The following is an 18,759-nucleotide window of genomic DNA, read 5'->3' as shown; positions in this document are numbered from 1 at the left end:
CCCCAGATGTCCATCCCTTTTTCTGTATTTTATTATGCCCCCTCGACCCCTCCCTATTTTCTCTCACTGTGTGCTTATAATCAGGCTCCTAGCCTTCATTAAATAGACCTTGACAACACTTTGCTTGGTCTCGCTTCCCTTTCTCCGCTCATTTCTCTTTCAGGCCCTGGTCCTTCTTGACCCACGGAATAACTAAGTCCTGCTGGATGGGACACCAAATGTGTCTCACTGCCAGGAATCAAGCATACTTAAGAATGCTTAGGACCCATCAGTGGGAACAGCCAGCCTGAAGGAGTTCCTAAGGTGTGAACTGACCAGTGTTGAAGATTCTGCAGAATGGGAGCTCTCACACTACCATCAGCACCAGGCTGGAAGAGATGAACACATAATATAGCTCCACATATAATTCTGGAAAGGATCCTTGGAGACAACTGATGGGATGTAAAGCACACAGGGCAGAGCTATGTCCTGTCCCAGCTCCAGTGGGGATGGTACAATGTATGACCACATCTTCACCTTTAGGCAGCAAGGTGGCCCAGATGGACCACTTAGTCAAAAATGGCTTTTGGAGATAAGGTCCTTTGTAGAGTAGTTGGAATTTTCTGTGAATATGACCTTTTAAAAAGCAAAATGCAGGGATGGGGGTGTAGCTCAGTAGTAGGGTAGAGTGCTTGCCTAGCATGCAAGAAACCCTGGTTTTGAGCTGAGCATGGTGGCTCACACCTTTAATCCAAGCACTCAGGAAGAAGATGGATCAGGAAGGTGGCTCTCTAAGTTTGAGGCCAGCCCACTCTACAGAGTGAGTTTCAGGACAGCCAAGACTACACAGAGAGACCCTGTTTCAAAAAGCAAAAACAAACAAGCAAGCAAACAAAACCCTGGGTTTGGTCCTTAGCATGTAATAAACAGGGTGTTGTGCACATCTGTAATAAACAGAGAATTGTACACATCTGTAATCACAGCACTCGAGGGTTTGAGGCAGGAAGTTCAGGAGTTCAAGGCCAAAAAAAAAAGATGCAGTACCTATGTCATTCAGCTCTTCTCTGATCTCTGGACCAGCCTTGATCCATCCGGCTGGGGAGGGGCATGTTGTCGAGGCCCAGGAGAAGGAACTTAGATGGTCAGCCAGTGACCAGCTGGAAGCAGAACATCTGCAGATCCCCTTAACTAATGGAAAGAGCACCACCCATCATTTTTGTAAGCGGGAGAGGGCTCATACTGACAGCTGGAACCTCAGTGGGATAATCTGGGGACTGATGATTGCATAATGTAACAAGGAGTCTTGCTTCCAGGAAAACTGGGTGGGTAGAAAATGCAGGAGGAAGTTAATAGTTCTTTTAGAAAACAAACAAAAAATTCCTTTGCTCTCCAAACTCCTCTCCTCCGACTGACTCCATTACAGCCAGCATAAGAAATAGCAAGAACCTAAGTATGTGTTAGTCCAAGATCTGTTTCCCAAAATGGGCCTAAATGTGGAGGCCCTACTCTACTTTTGCTGGGGAGGTTATCCCAGGCTTACAAACCATGGGAGAACCTTAGGGGGCCAGCGTATTTCCGGAACTGTGTAAGCCCACAGTGCCTCATAGTCATAATAGGTCCTAGGGATGCATGGCAAGGACCCATGTTGTGCCTGGAGTTGACAGTGGGGCATCACTAGGCACTAAAATGCCAGAGCTGGCAGGGTGGGAAGACAACTAACATGGCCAGAGCAAAGGAGGACTAGGGATGGTGGTCCATGTGGGGCTCAAGGAAAAAGGAGAACTTGTAACTGAGTGACAGCATCTGTGGGGACAGAAACAGGGGCAGGAAGGGGGCAGACAGAAAGCTAGACATGCAGATGGAGACAATGAGACATATGAAAAGCCTGGAGGCCAGAAGTAAGCCACACGGGGATGCTGTGATCAGAACGCACTTTGGAGAAAGGATGCGCCACTCTCAGGGAGGCACACTGGGAACTATCTGCCTAAAATTAATTCCAAGCGGGCTTCACCTGTCCTTGGGAGTGACTCTTCCCTACTTGATCTAGAAAGTAAAGTCTGAACCTTAAAGGCTTTTGGGGTTGTAGTAAGAAGTAGGCAACATCCTGGGTTGTTTTCACTTGCAGGACTTTGAAAGAGACAGGTGTACACACATTGCACAGACTTCCACACGAGTACAAGGAACTCCACTTGTGCTGTTACAATGCCTTTTCTAGAACTAGGATAGTCAGAGGGGTATGGTGTTAACCTCACCCTTAATTAGCAGGGCTCAACAAGCCCCCAATTAAATGTTTTCTTTAAGAGTTGCCACGGTCATGGTGTCTCTTCATACCAACAGAAGTGGGGTATTGCTTGATAGGCCGAACCACGATTTTATTTGGAGGAATATGGAATACACTGGGACTTTGGATTAAAAAAGCAGTTGAATCCTTTAAGTGGGGCTTAATGGGCCATACTAGTAGGAGCATGGAAGACAGTGGTAGTGAGGGTGATTTGAACTGTGGGGTCCAGCTCAAGAGGTTTCAGAGGAGAGTACTAACGTGTGACCTAGATATGATTCTTGCAGTATTTTGGTAAAGAATGTGGCTGTTCCCTGCCCTTGTCTAAAAAAAAAGTCTGTCTGAGACTAAATTGAAGAGCTATGAATTAATAGCTTCGGCAGCAGACATTTCCAAACAACCTACCATGGCTTGACTGTGTTGTGTGGCTATTAGTGGCTATGAGTCTTGTGTAGGTCTATAATGAAAAGGAGCACACTGAGCAAAGAAAACGACAAAACGTACAGGTGAAGGAGAAAAGTGTAAACAGATTAAAGAAAAGCCTGACACTAAGTCAAATAAAGGGAGTAGGAACCTCAGCAAGACCCCATCCAGCTAAGCTTGCAACTTGTGAAAAGGAACATAATATGGAAAGAATTAAAAAGTTTGGGACCAGGTGTGGTGGTGCACACATTTAATCCCAGCCTGAGAAGGCAGAGGCTGGCAGATCTCTGAGTTCAAGGCCAGGCTAATCTACAGAGCAAGTACCAGTACAGTCAAGCGTAGGCAGTGAAGGGAACTACTGAAAACAGAAAACTGGTGTGTGATGATTTGAATATGCTTGGCCCAGGGAGTAGCACTATTAGGAGGTGTAGTGTTGTTGGAGTAGGTGTGTCACTGTGGGTATGGGCTTTAAGACCCTAGTCCTGGCTGCCTGGAAGTGAGTTTTCTGCTAGCAGCCTTCAGATGAATTATGTACAACTCTTAGCTCCTCCTGCACCATGCCTGCCTGGATGCTGCCATGCTCCTGCCTTGATGATAATGGACTGAACTTCTGAACCTGTAAGTCAACCACAATTAAATGTCCTTATAAGAGTTGCCCTGGTCATGGTGTCTGTTCACAGCAGTAAAACCCTAAGACATAATGAACATGTATTTGAACAAGGGGACCATGTTCCAGCTCCAGCAAGTACCAGAACTTGGCAACTTCAGCCACATGGTTCCAGCTTTAGAGTCAAGGATACAAGAAAGGGATTATGGAATCTCTCTCCACAACTAAGGAAAGCCACTGAAGCCAGGCATATGTCAGAGATGTCCCTGAATGGAGGCAACCTAGAGTGGTTATTATGTGAAGCTGTAAAGATGAAGCCTGGATTGCTTTGGAGACCCCAAAATACTGGAGATGGCAGAACTGTGGGGTACCTGTGAGAAAACCACTAATAGAGTGGAAACAGATAAAGAGCAAGAAGTGTGAAAGGCGTTGGAGATCTGAAGAGCACATTGACTTTAGACATGGGTATAAAAGAGTTTGGAGTTTGTCCAGTGTAGAGAGTATCTCCTGTGCAATGTATGGTAGCATCGCCTGTTGATAAAATGCTGTTGGCCTATTAGCTTAGGCAGGAAATAGGAGGTGGGAGTTCCAGCAGGGAAAGAATTCTGGGATAGAATCAGGCACAGGAAAGAGATGTTCCCTGAAAGCTGATGGAGACGGACATATGAAACTGAGGAGAGGTAACTAACCACGTGAAAGACATAGAATAGTTTAAACGGGAGAAATAAATTACATGCTAGCGGGAATGAGAAAAACCTTGTGGCCTAAGAATTTAGTCATATATAAGTTTCAGAGTCATTATTTCAGGGACTGGGGTGCATATGGTAAAGCCCAAGGTTACAGCCCAGTCAGTTTTCACTCTTGCTTTGGTCCAGTATTTCCGCATTATGTTCCTTGTCCTCCCTTTGGAACAATAATGTATCCCTATGCCACTGTATGTGACCTGCTTTGTTTTGATTTTATTGGGGTCACAGTTAAGAGATTGCAATGAAGCCGGGCGTGGTGGCGCACACCTTTAATCCCAGCACTTGGGAGGCAGAGGCAGGCGGATTTCTGAGTTCTAGGCCAGTCTGGTCTACAGAGTGAGTTCCAGGATAGCCAGGGCTACAGAGAAATCCTGTTTCGAAAAAACCAAATAAATTAATTAATTAATTAATTAATTAATTAAATGAATGAGAGAGAGAGAGAGAGAGAGAGAGAGAGAGAGAGAGAGAGATATTGCAATGAGTCTCTGAAGAGAATTTGGAATTTTTAGACAGGGTTGAGACTCTTCCTGTGGCCTTTAGAACCAGATTTAGAAAACTCTCTCTCTCTCTCTCAAACAACAAACCTGCACCCCAGGTTATAAGCCCACCCCCTGCCTAATGACCACCAATGCAGAGGGGAGCAGAAGTTCATGATATGACTCCCAATACCAGCCAATTGTGTTAAAGGCCACAGTAGCTTTCCAATTAGACATTCACCCCCACCCCCAAGCCATCCTGCATCGGGGAGGGGGCTGAGCTAGCTTGAATAGAATAAAGACCCTGCTGTGAATTGCACCAGATAGGCTCCTGGGTGTGTTTGGGGGAATCACTAACACTTCCTTGGCACAACTCTACAAGTGGAGTCTCTGGAGCAACCAAGCATTACCACTACAAAAAACCAGGGAGAGGGAGAGGATTAGAAAAGATCATCTAGTATCTAGCCTGCTGTCTTGGCTTGAGGTTGGCCTCCAAAATATTACCCAGTGGCCCCTGGAACAGTCATTCAGGAGTCTAGTGACTGGACAGCATGTCCTTCATCCCTTTTCTAGGTTCCTTCCTCTCTTTTCTTCCCATTATTCCTCTAAGTTTCCTGCCCGGAGTCCAACCCCATTGTTCATCACAGTACTGGGCTTAAATCCAGGGCCTTCTACATACACCCCAGTTCCATTGCCTGGATTTTGTTTTTTAATCTTTTGTGGTGCAGCTCTCAGAACACAGCCTATGTATGGGGCCCTTATGGGCAGTTTGCACTTCCCTGTACAAAGCACGGAAGGATACATAACAGCAATTCTGGCTCATCTGCTACCCATGCTGACCATGGATCTGTAAAGCATTCATATTCTCTTGTCTACTCCACTTCTCTCTAGCCAGGCACACAGCACCAGTGCAGCCGCCACAGTGGATTCTGACAGACAACCTGGAGCCCTATCACTTTTACCCCCCTCAAACTACACATCTGTGGTACTGTCCCCATCATGTGTCAGAAGAGAGCAGGGAGGGCTGAGTTTCAGCCAGGACAGACACACTAGATTAATATTTCCCTAAGGAAATGTGCGCTAAGCCCTCCACCCTCAAGGCTATCTTATTGTGCTAAGTGTAGAAGCAGAGGTGGAAAACTGGGAAGAGGGTCAAGGCACAATGCAGTTTGTTTGTTTTTCTGTTTTCCTCCACCGCTTTGAAAACGTTTAAAGTCAAAACTGGACAAAACAAGATCTGGGCACCCCACCTAGATCTGCTTAAACATGTGAAATTCTGGCTCTGCATGCAGCTGGCCCTCACACAACCCCTCACAGATGTTTCCTTTCAGCCCCAGCCCTGCTGGCCCTGTGTCAGCAGCAGTGTGGCCTAGCCTGAGGCTATCTTCCCACACCCTTCAAAGGCCAGAGCATGCAGAATACAGATTTCTAACATGAAAGCAAGGGTGATCCCACGCATACTCAAAACCAAACACAAATAGCTTTTGACCCTGGCCATCTGTTCAAGTATGTGGCTCTGGCCCTGTCTGTGTCCTGGTGCCTGTGTTGGGTAGGTCTTGAGAGGCCAAGCTACCCAAGCCTGGTCTCATGGGGCTCACAATACTTGAGGATAGAAAGTGAACCAGGATTCCCATGATCCAGATCTGGAGACACCTAGCAGGTGTCTTCTGGATACACTCCTATTCCATAGACTCATCACCTGTCCCATGTGCCATCTTCTCAAGGAACACACAGGAGTCACCTGTGGGAGAGTTAGTGGATAGCCTGCAAGGTTAAGGGAACAAGGGCAGTGCTGTATGCCCACCTCTTCCAGAAAAGCAGAGGGGTGTTGAGCTTAGTTCTCTGCCTACATGATCAGTTCTCCTGTTGCTTCCGGCCTCCAGGATGTCTAAACTCAAACTCCTTTCCCACACATTGTCTTGGACTTTGGCAGGTGTGGGCCCAGCGCTGTTTGGGGGATAATGCAGATTGAAAACCATCACACAAGCATCAAAGGTGTTGCTGGGGCCTGATCCATAGCCTACACTCTGAGTCTGCAAAGGCCCTCAGGAAGATAGTAGCTGGTGACAGACTACTTTCTGCAGGTCCCTCTTCTGCAGGATCTTAGGGCATGCCATATTCTTTGCTTTCAGAGCACACCCCTTCTCTCTGGAGAACATTGGGTAGTGACCCAAACAAGTTTCTACTAGCTATATACCCTTCTCCCTTCATGAAAAACAAGCCACCAAGTGTTCTATGACTCTGGCTCCCTCACTGCTGTCCCAACGTACAGAACCAACTTACCTACAAACTGGAGTTTTCCTCTCTCACCAATTTTCCCAAAGAGCCAGAGGAAGATGAGAAGTGAACAGGGGGGTGGCATATGAATCCGGGTGCCCTGTCCCAGGCTTGTGCCCATGGTACTGTTGTGGTAACCTCAACATTCATTTTTATTACCCATGGGCACATACAAAAGCACTAAAAGTGGTCACTGTCCTACACAGACAAAGTGATCGAGTGGAAGAGGTCCTTGGAACCGAGGCTTGTGCACCTCATTCATATTTGAGGTACCTGTCTGCACCACCACTGCTAATCACTCCTCGTGGGTATACAATGGGCACAGGACAGAGGATAAAGCCTGTCTCCTGCCTTGTTGGGTAACATGGCATCTGTTGTGGCATGCACTGGGAAAACACAACAGCCCAGCTATGCTATCAGTAGGTAAGCAGCTTCCAGGGACACACAAACCCAGCTACTTCTTTGCAGGGATGGACCTGGTCACACGAGGGAGGGCCCATGCCTGGGACTCTGAAGTTAATTCATGAGGGCTGCAGCCCACACTGCTCTTTCCATTAGATGATAAGTTCCTAACACCTCACCCTATTTGGCTGACTCAATGCGGAATGCAAATACCTCTGGCTGAAATGTTCTCCATGAGTCAGCTCCCTCCCAAGGGCCCTGTAAGACTGATTTAGGAGCTTTAGTTCTCCTGGAAAAAACACAAATACTCCTCTATCCACGAAGCCTTAATTCCACCATGCTGCACTGTGAGTAGACTATCTTCTCTACTGTCCCCAGGCAATGAAAGCTGGCTAGTAAGTCAAATGACAACATTCCTTAAGCAGCCTTTATAGTGCTGATACAACACGGCCATCTTATGAAACATCAGGGTGGGGTTATAAAACACAAAGGAATTTGAAAACAAGACTGGAGTCTGATATGCCGGAACATGCCTGCAACCTAATCCCGAGCAGGGAGACTCGGAGTTCAAAGGCATCACTGGGCTACATAAGACTCTGACTTAAAACAAAAGCAGAAAAATCTAAGAAAGGTAGGATAGGATGGGGAGGGACCCAAGTGGCCACTAAGCCCCTGACCCAAGGAAGGTTCTTCTGGGTCTCTTGGCTGGCAGGACCTGGTAAGGTTACCTGGCAGGTACAGGCAGGAGGCCTGGGCCCTCCTCTGTGGCCATGGCTTCCTTATTCCTGACCCTCAGAAGCACCAAGTACACGGTGGGTGGGGGGTGGTTTGAATTGATTGATGATTGGTGTTTGCTGTCATTCTCTCGTACTTTAAAGCAGGTAGCTCCCGACTCACTTCAATTCCATCCTGGCAGCAGACTGCTAAGCAGGATGGTGTCTTGGTATAAAGCTGGAGATGCTAACAACACCAATGGACCAAAAAAATAGACTTTATTTTTACATTTACAAATGTGGACTTAGATTTTGACAATTAAGAGAAATATATACAAACCAGTGTCAATGAAAAGTGAGGCAACCAATGCGCAGTGGAGACAAATCACCCCAGGAACCCAACTCTCGGCCTCTTGGGCCCCAGGCTCTCTTCCTTCTGCAGAAGGCTCTGCAAGGACACGTGCAGCACCTTGCCCACTCGCTTGCTGCTCTGTAGGATGACAGGGACAGGACAGAGGTCACCTGCTAGTGAGGTACAAACTGACCAGAAGCCCCCACCTGCTGGCTAGTCTGCCCAATACCTACACATCTGTCTGCATCACAGAACTTTTAAAGCAGCTTTTCATTTGCCCTACAAATTAGGTATACATTCCACAGGCTACACTCCAGCTCACTAACAGAACAGTCTTTCAATTAATACAACATGAACTCTAAACCCCAACAGCATCACAGTTACACCCTGGAGATCCTCTAAATACACAAAGCATGAAGGGCCAGGGAAGAATGCCCATCAGTGCTCCTGTGGCCACAACAAACAGCCACATTGCCAACCAAAAGCTGTCCAAGGCACTGTTTATAATAAGGATAAAAGACCACAGAGAACCCTCCGGCTGAAGAGCAGACTACCAGGTCATCTTACTAATAAGCCATTCCTAACTCAGCTGACAGCTGCCTCCCAGGTCAAGTCTCAGGTGCCAAAGTCTGCCCCTGGACTGGGTCCTTGGCTATCTGCAGAGCTGCATTAGAAAAGTGACACAGAACAGGTCAGACTACCTACTACTTTAGCCATTAGCACCCTAACAGCAGACAGGCTAGAAAAAAACAAAACAAAACAAACAAACAAACAAAAAAACTAAATAAATGCACAGAATGTCCCAAACCCCCCAAATGAAATCTTTGTTATCTTGGCTCCAGGCTCATGAATCACTTTAAGATTATAATATATCAACCTCAAGTCTCTACTGAAAACTTTGAGTGTTCTCACAGCCTATGGCTGTGACATTGACACTGGGTTGGATCTTAGTGTAGAGAGAAAGGCACTAAGCCTACAGACCCCAATCCCAGGCCAGTCATAACCTTTGGGTCTATCCTCGTGCCAGCTGTCATGTGAGATGAGCCTCCAGATATGAAAACTTATGAAAAGATTATTGTGGATTAGAGTTCAGACTCCCAGCACCCAGTAAATGTTGGGCAGATGTGGTAGCAAACTTGTGATCTCAGCTCACAGAGAGTCAGAAGCAGGGATCCCTACAATAAGCTGGCTGGCTAGACTAACTGGATTAATGAGCTCTGGGTTCAAGTGAGAGATCCTGCCCCAATACACATAGTGGAGAATGACTGAGGAAGACAGTGCCAACCTCCGGATCTACACAGACACACACACACACTTACATGAGAAAGCTCCTCCCCACATGCACACTCACACATATGCAAACATGCACACATGCATGCATACACACACAAACACACACACACACCCTCCACTACAGAAAGATGTTCAAGTCTAACAAACAGGTGGTCTAACTATCCATGCAAATGAAGGTGGGAGTAAGATGAGAAGAGGTAAGAGCAAGGACAACAGGAGTGGAGAGCAGAGGCCACAGCCTGCAGAGCTAAGTTGTTCTTTGAGCCACATTTGTAGACCCCATTCTCAGGTTAGGGAGGCCCAGGCTCAGCTCACTGATGGAGCTAATTTCCCAGCCACTGTAACCCTGACCCTAAGCTCTTAGCAAATACAGGCTGACAGCCCTGGAGGCACAGCTACAACACTTCAGAGAGACCTGCTTATCTTTTACATGCCTCAGGTTCTTCATCTCAAAAAATGTGAATAACTATGGGGGATAACAGATTGGGAAAAACACTAAGTTCCTGGCATGTAGTACACAATAAATCTTTGCTATTGTTTAAAACACCTGTATTTCTGTTGCAGGATACTTGATTGCTCTGTGAATCCTGAGATTATGTTATTTACTGAAGAAACACAACACAACAAAACAGAACTGTTTCTAGTTTTGGTGAGGCTCAGTCCTTAGGACATACCTTTAATCCCTTTGGCTAGAATACAGACATGACCTTAGTACACACCTTTAGTCCCAAACAATGAAGGTAAAGTTTGTAGAAGGAAGCACCCATGTTTAAAAGTGATGTCTAATTGAGTGGCAAAGTGATGAATCAGAGAAAGAGCTAATAAAATAGGATATGTATAACTCTCAGTAGAAGAGAGAGGCGAGGGAAGCTACTTGGGGGCAGTGCAGAGAGAGGATGGAGGCAGTTTTACCAGGACAGTTGTACCAGAGACATGTTGCAGAGAGATTTAAAATAAGTTAGACACAGGTGAAGAGGGAATGGGCTGAAGAATGATAAGGAGCCAGAAGATTAGAACAGAGTTAGTTTGAGGCCAAGCAGAGCAATTCAGAAAAGCTGAGAGAAGCCAGTTTGAATCAATCAGGTTAGAAAGAAATTTGAGACAGAATGGCTGCGTTGATTAGCCAGCCAGAGTTCAGAGAGAGCTAAGAACGATTAGCTCATTCAGTAAGTCTCAGAGGCTGAAAACATCTTCGGCCTAGGTAAGACTGTACAGAGGCTGGAAGCTTCCCAGGACGAGGCCTAGGTTAGCAGACTGAGGCAGCAAGCTTCAGAGTCAACAATCATTCTGGCACGTAAAGGACACTTTTACAGATTTCTCATTCAGTCCTCTGGGTGAGCTCTCTCCAAGGGAAGCTTGAGCTCCTCCTGTCTGACGAGGTCTTTGGTAGGACTCCTACTGCATTCTATCTGTAGAGAAGCCCAAACCTAGGTTGCTTAGCAGAGTACGGAGAACAAGAGATAATGGGCACCGACACACCAGTACTTCTGCCCCTCGTATTCTCGGAGCTGCCATCTTTCCCTCCCTGCAGGAGGTCCTAGGCTGGAACGCACAGCCTGGGAGACATGTCCTCACAGCTTACACTTTGGTGTGGAAGCAAGCAATGAACTATAGATGGGGCAGGTTCTTCACAGAGTGCTCTTCCCACAAGATGGCCGTCTATAAAAACTCACAAACTGTAATAAGTGAGGGCGTTTAAAAGCAAGGGCATGAAGGGGATGCTCTGACATGTCGGCATTATCTCTGTGGGAAAGGAATATTCTTGGCTCTTGCACATGAGCAAAGACGACCGATCCTAACATCAGGTGGATTCTCTCGCTGTACTTCTATCTGTTTAAGCTAACGGTAAATGCCAACTCATAGTTTGCTTGTTTTTATAATAAAAATGAGAAGTGATTTGTTTGTACTACTATTGAGCTCAAATGTCTGGAGTTCCTGCATGAAGGTCTAGGGAATAGCCTTTGCTCCTCAGAGACTTATTAGTCTTGTTGGCCACAGGTCAGGGTGACACCTGGGTCCAGCCAGCACACTGCCACCATGTCCTGTTATGTGTTCTTGGAGGCCACAGGTCAACACTAGGCGTCTTCCTCTATCACTCTTTACCTTCATTTCTGAGACACGGTCTCCCTGGATGTGAAGCTCACCCCTGGTTAGCATGGCTAGCCAGCGAACCCCAGGTTCTACTTCTCTCTGCCTTCTAGTACTGGGGTTACAAGCATGCACGACCCTGACCAGTTCTTTATGTGGGAGCTGGGGATCTGAATCAGGGCCTCACATTTGTGAAGGAATTGTTCCACTCATCGAGCCATCTCTCCACCTTTGCCAGCTTTCCCCCAAATACTTGCAGGCTGTGAAGAACTGGGATAGGTCACTCTTTTTGCACTGGTCTTACCTACTCTCTCTTCGGAAGGGACAGGAATTCAATTCCTCATTCTATAATAGTTATGTGACTCTATACAGTCAAAGATAATGCCCTCAGATACTCAACCCAAAATGCAGCCACTAGGGATTAGTGGAGGAGAGACTTGGTGAAGATAAACAGTCACTAGCAGGGCCTGAAGCCCAGCCTAAAGCTCTACCCACTATCTCATCAACGCTCTGCTCTTCACACCCAACTTGGGGTCCTAGTGTGTCAGGGGAAGACACCTGGGTGATGAAGAGGTAGGAAACAGTGAGCTCCCCAAGCCAGGCTTGCCCCAGCACTGTGGCCTTACCTCCATCATCTCAAAGATGCTCTCAGGATCCAGGCTTCCTTTCCCCACTTTCCTCATGCATGTCACTACTCCCTTGCTGGTCACTGACACCAGCAAGCTGGCCAGGGAACAGGCCTCCTCTTGAAGTGTGGCATCTACCACATGCCGGCAGCCAATCTGCAAGATCCAGGTTGCTTAACACACATGTGAACAATATACCAGAGATCCCAGACACCCCTGACACAAAGCCTACAAAGACTGTACAAGAAAGACCTTCCCAGATCTTATTTTAAATTCTGCTCATCTGGAAAATGCTGGAAGGAATGCTCAACACTGTCATCATGGTTCATTGCATGAATAATAAAAAGACAAAAGGGAAACAAAGGGCATGAGACCACAGACAGCTCATCAGGACAGAGGCCAAGAGGCCATGTGCCATCTTGTTTATTCCAACAGTGAATCTAGAGAGCCAAGCTAAGGGGCAAGATGACCCCATCCTCCAGAGCTCTGTCCAGTCCCAACACCCTATGAGCATTGTAACCCTGCTGTTCACGTACTTGGTAGAAGCAGGTCTCAAACCTGCAGTGGTCCTCCTGCTGCAACCTACTGAGTTCTGGAATTATAGACATGAGCCACCATACCTGGCTTAGTTTTATTCTTATATTAACAAGTCTCTGGTATAATCAGTCACAATCCCAACCAACACAGTTCTGAGGCTATGCGAGATGTCAGACTGAGCTCTGTGCAAGCCATACCTGACACGCAACAACCAGGGCCTCAGTTCTGAGATATGCATACCAGGGTCCACAGAGGACCCTGCCAGGGTCCAGCTACCTTGGACTCTGGGGTAAAGTGAGTTCATGAAAATGAGCACAGAGCACTGCAGGGCTGCAGAGGGAGACAGCCCCACTGCTAACAAAGCCCTCTTTCAGGACTCATACATGATGGTTTATAGTGTAACTTAATTATTAGATTTGGGTTAAAGCTGCATCTATACAGCGTGTACAACTATAACCTCTCAACCTATGAAGTAATCTCATAGGCCAGGGTTGGAGGAGACCCAACTTCTCAGGGAAAGTAGTACTGCTAAGAGACAAGCTCATACCTTGCACAGGGTGACAATGCAGGGGACATTCTCTACACTCAGTCGGATGCAGTCATAAGGATCGTCAGACAGCTCAATGTCCTTTGCCCCCTCTTCATCCTCTAGAACACGAACCCTTGGTATCCTGGAAACGGGAGTAATGAAAACTTCCAGCCACGGGAAGGAGGAAGCTAGCCTTCTCAGAGATTGAGAACACGAGTCGAAATATATGCATTTTACAAACCCCTTTCCTGGAGCGTAACATTAGACATCATCACCTCTTTCAACACTAAAACCATTTTAGACAGTACAATTCCCTTGTCAGTGTTCCACGATGAGCTCTACACAGGCTCACAGGACTGCTCTTTAGGAAGACTCACCTTGTGTTGAAGAGAGCAGCTTTTACAGCAATAGAAATAGCATCAAACAAATTCCCACCACATTCCAGCAGCTGAAAGAGAAAGGCACAGAGAGGAAAGGAAAAGTCAGTGTTACCTATCGCCAAACATTAACCCAGCTAAGAAAGATTCCCAAGCCATGCTGAATGTATATTTAAAAAATAAAGACATAAAGCCAGGTGTGGTTCATATCTATAATCCCAGAACCCAGGAGGGAGGGGAAGGAGTCTCATCATAGGGGTGAGGCCAGTTAGGGCTATACAATGAGAGTTCCAGGCCAGCCTGGGATAGAGTAAAACCCTGTCTCAAACAAACAAACAAACAAACAAAAACCCCAAAACCAAAACCAACCAACAAACACACAAACCAAAACCAAAAACCACCAAAAACACAAACAAAGCTGGACACAGAGTGCATGCCTTTAATTCTAGCACTTCAAAGGCAGAGGCAGGTGGATCTCTGTGAATTCAAGGCCAGCCTGGTTTACATAGTGAGTTCTACAATAGCCAGACTTACACAGTAAGAGACTGTCTCAAAGAACAAACACAACCAATTAACCAAATAGCCAAACTATAAATAAATAAATAAGAATAAAGATAAGAAGCTGGGCTGTCCGCCTTGGCTAGGTGAGTCATGAGGAGAGTAACATGCTCCCTAGCTGTAGTGCTGCTAGTCCATGGCTGCGGTTACACAGGCACACATGCAAGGTCCTACTGCCCTGCTGAAGTGACGAGGTTCTCACAAGCAGCTGGGTCAGTACCTCAGCAGTGACTGACTTAACTTTTCCCCAGATGGTTGCCCACTGCACTGTAAACCTCACTCTAGCCTTCACTAGCAGATGACTAACAAAGGATACTGCATGTATGGACTCGGGGACACTTCTGGTATGTGATTAACAAGGCGCATACCCACTGCTCAGACCTTACCAGTATACACTGTACACTAACTATAAAAGCCCAAGTTTACCATTGGTAGTCTCTTGCTGCCAAGGTCAGAGCCTGTATCACTTGGAAACAGCAAATCTACCCTCCCAAGGCACCTTTACCTGAGGTTCTGGGAAAAAAGTCAACAACCAAACTCCCCAAGGAGATAGAGAAGTTACACTATAGAGAGAATCTTTACATACTGCATGGAAGCATCATTTGTCAATAAAAAAGCCTATAGCCAATGAGCTGAGACAGGAAATAGGAGGTGGAACATCTGGCAGAGGGGAGACAGAGACGGGGAGGGGGCGGGGAGGGAGGAGAGGGAGAGGGGGAGATTGAGATCAAGATGAAACTGGGAAAGAGACATGAGCTATTCACTCTAGACACAGAAGAAGATGGTTACATGAAACTGAGGACCAGGTAACCCAGCAAGTTTCATGACTTAGAATAGATTATATGGGCAATGAAGTTATAAGCTAGTCAGGGAACAAGCAAAGCTTTTAGTCTAGGCATTTATTCAGGAAATATTAAGCCTCAGAGTCATTATTTCTGGGAACGAGTGGATGGGTGTTACAGATGGCTTTAACTACATTCCATGTTGGGAAGTCAAGAATCTCTCTCTCTGGATTTGATAGGCATGTCATGTTTATGTATTTGTGCATCCATCATCCCTTCTGAGAAAGACCCAGATGTATAGAAATGCTTATTGCTGACTGTATACTTAAGACCCAAATGAAAACTCTGAAACTGAAAATTAGATCCATTTCTCAGGTTTTTGAGAAACAGCCCATACACATTGCCGAGGGTCTGCTCCTACACTTACAGGTGAGCTCGCAGCTCTTCCTGACACTGCAGAGCAGCAGCCTCTCATCCCCAGAGGTGCCTTGTTATTTACCATTTTCCTGCCATTATCATCTACGTTTACATGGAGTCTGAAAATACTCAGCAGCAGTGAGTTCAGGTGATTATCTATTCTAGTCAGAAACACAGGAAGGAGCGCACTCCGACCCCACTGACCGTGCAAGCTTCCCTTGGAAACATCCTCCTTCTTAGGTGTGGCCTAGAGCCCAGCTCCCCCTCCCAGAGTAGGCCAAGTGCAGTCAGTGGCCTGACACTGGCTGACTTCTTCACTTCTGTAGGTCTGCTCCCCACGGATCAGAATGAGTCTGGTTCCTTCTCTTCTCTAGGTCTCTAGTGTGTACTCACAGAAGGATTGGAAGGCTTAGAAAAATCAGTGGAAAGAGCTTATTCCACACAAAATGCCAACCTACCAAACTCAAACTCTACATCTGTTTGGTACTACCCAGAGGGTCCTTGTTGTTAATTCCCTGATAACTCCTATGGGTAATTTTAGGTACAACTCTGTTATGACTACAATTTTATTATAGAACAGTGTTACATGTACTACTTACTAATGTTTTGTATTTATCTTGTAAATAAAAGTATTATAGGAGACGGCCTCCTCCCAAATAATCTGAATGCTGAAAATGGATGCTGAAAACACTTTTCCAAGAGGAGGAAGGGTAGAGGGAGGAAAGAGAGCAATAGGTCTTCAACAAGGGTAGTGTGACAGGGACATTGCAAGGTGACTCACCAGCACATCCACATATAGAACCCAGCAGTGCTCCCGAGGACTGATGCAGAGGGACCTCAGGTCTACGCTGCTCTTGTTGTTAAATATCCGGTAGAGGGTGTTAGCAATCTCTGTGCCAAGGTCATCACCTCCTCGCCCTTCGAATTCTGGGGTAGCATTGGCTGAACTACACAAGGCAGCAACAGAAAAAGTGAGTGAGTCTCTAACAGTACAAAGACCTTATTCTCTGCGGAATGCTAGAGAGCCAGTATCGGAAATATCACACAAGGACCAAAAGCTGAGAGCTGTCCTAGCCTTCATGAGGCAAAAGGGACAAAGAGCAAGGTCACTGAAATGAGACATGGATGGCCCTGGATGGCCCTGTGGGTCTACAGGTGTATGCAATGACTGAGACCGGCACCGTGCCCTACACCTGGCAGTGGATGTGACAGGCCTTCAAGTAGAGGAGAAAGAACAGATCGGTGGCAATGCAAACCTCAGCTGATATAATGAACTCCTCAGAATAAAAGAACACTCATCTCTGGCTGGCCTGTGAAGCTAGGAAGCCTCAAGACTGTGAAGTATGGATTAGTAGAGAGGTCTCTCACTCTACACAGCAGTGCAGTGTCAGTGTCAGACCCTTGAGAACGATCTAGGAAGAGAAAAAAAAAAAATATATATATTATTTGTATATGAGAGATAGTAGGACAGACTCCAGAACGAGGTTATCCCTGTGCTGAGAAGGAAAATGAGTAGAAACACAACAATATGCTGGCCTGTTAAGCAAGGGGAAAAAAAATCCTTTTTTGGACTCTTGATACTTATGCCCAATTACCTTCACAAAGAATTAACAAGAGCTCACACAAGCCACTCTAATATGACTCAGAGGCTTTACAGGACTCTTCAGAGAGTTCTGTGGGGACTCAAAGCAGCATATTAAGTCTGTGAGGTAAGCACACATCACTCATCTGTGTAGTCAGGACAGTGAGGGCCAGCATCAGCTCAGACTCTGAAGTCATGCATGGTGGGGGTGGTGGGGATATATGTGGACGTATATGTATGATTCCTGAAGGGTAAAGAAGCCGCAGACTCCGGGGAAGCAGGAATCAAAGCAGCAAGAGCAGAGAGAGGCTCCAGGGAAAACAATGCCAGCGTGGTGACCCACAACTGGACCCAGGCATTTATTTAATGGTGAAAGGATCTTACTCAGTGGTATAGTCTAAGAACAAATCACAGAGCAGCATTCATTGTATAATAATTCTGATTCTTTAATTACCTGCTCTTTCCTTCCACTATCAGCAAGTAGAACCCAAATTAAAGAGCACAGAGAAGCTTCACGCTGCCACGGCAATGTGGCAGTTCCCAAACTCCTGTCAGCCTCAGCCACAACAGTAAAAAGCAGCTGTTATGGAGGAACAGTTAAGACCATGGACCAAACTTTTCCACAGACAGCAACATACAGTCTCTTTCTAACTTTAACACCAAGCAGGCAATATTAAGTTCTATGTGGTTACGTGCTCGACATCATCCACACAGACACACAGGTCTCAGGGTGCACAAACCAATCATGGACACTTGCCCTTGTCTCTTATATTCACTGAATACCACAACAGACACATTTTCAACTTCCTAGCCCCAGGGTAAACCACTAATCTTCTACACTGTTTGTCTACACTCATCTGTTCACAAAGCCAGGTCTCATTATTTCCTTGGGACTAAGCAAATTTGAAGTAAATTTTATCCATTTAAAACAGCCTTTTATTTTTGAACATACCACTCTTTTAGCATAGCTCATAAGAGGAGGAAGATTAGAGGCTTCTGTAACCATGGCCCAGTACTACCTGCATGGCTCCTAGTTGTAGGGTAGTCACCTATAGGTACCTCTATAGAGGAGGTACCGCCTACAGAGGAGGCCAAGGAGAGAGGAGGTAAGTGTTTAGTATGGGGAACAGAGAGGTGATGGAGAGATGACTCAGTGGTTAAGAGCACTGTCTGCTTTTCCGGAAGACCCAGGTTCAATTCCTAGCACCCACATAACTTTTTACAAAAAGTTTTTACTGTGACTCCAGTCTCAGGGGATCTGACAACCTCTTCCAGCCTCCATGGAGCACCCAGACACATAAAAAATAAAATAAAGCCGGACGTGGTGATGCACGCCTTTAATCCCAGCACTCGGGAGGCAGAGGCAGGCGGATTTGAGGCCAGCCTGATCTACAAAGTGAGCTCCAGGACAGCCAAGGCTATAAAGAGAAACCCTCTCTCGAAAAACCAATAAATAAATAAATAAATAAATGGAGGAAAAGCCAGAGTGCCTATATTCTGGCAAAGAAGAAACAGGCAAGGTAGAGAAATGAAGATTCTGCCCTATCATTGGGACTAACACAAGGACCCTTTACAACTGTGCTGAGCAGAGAGGAAAGGGCCACAGAGACCATCTCTAGGGGATGAAAGCCAAATGCCCTCACAGGTAATGGCACACACCCAAACAAAGGGTCCACACAATAGTGAGCAACACATTCAATAAGGGAGACACTGGCAT

The 18,759-nt window shown here is 46.3% G+C and overlaps 1 protein-coding gene across 2 annotated transcripts in view; it reads right to left on the bottom strand.

Annotated features, from left to right (window-relative positions):
• The window catches only part of Exosc7 (exosome component 7), a 44,461-nt gene that overhangs the window by 14,156 nt on the left and 11,546 nt on the right, over nt 1–18,759 (bottom strand). The window contains exons 4-8 of one of the 2 annotated variants that reach the window (XM_021172171.1): nt 16,242–16,407; nt 13,704–13,774; nt 13,345–13,468; nt 12,261–12,416; nt 8,162–8,391 (exon numbers count right to left, since the gene is read on the bottom strand). In XM_021172171.1, the coding sequence (XP_021027830.1) occupies nt 8,287–8,391; nt 12,261–12,416; nt 13,345–13,468; nt 13,704–13,774; nt 16,242–16,407 (622 nt within the window). In that variant the 3' untranslated portion in view covers nt 8,162–8,286. Of the gene's footprint in view, nt 1–8,161; nt 8,392–12,260; nt 12,417–13,344; nt 13,469–13,703; nt 13,775–16,241; nt 16,408–18,759 lie in introns of those variants that run through there. The other variant, XM_029481949.1, reaches the window with a different exon arrangement.

This window comes from Mus caroli, chromosome 9, assembly GCF_900094665.2.
Source record: "Mus caroli chromosome 9, CAROLI_EIJ_v1.1, whole genome shotgun sequence".
NCBI classification, from domain to species: Eukaryota; Metazoa; Chordata; class Mammalia; order Rodentia; family Muridae; genus Mus; species Mus caroli.
Note: the sequence above shows the minus strand (reverse complement) of the source record. Positions and strands in the feature narration are given on the sequence as shown.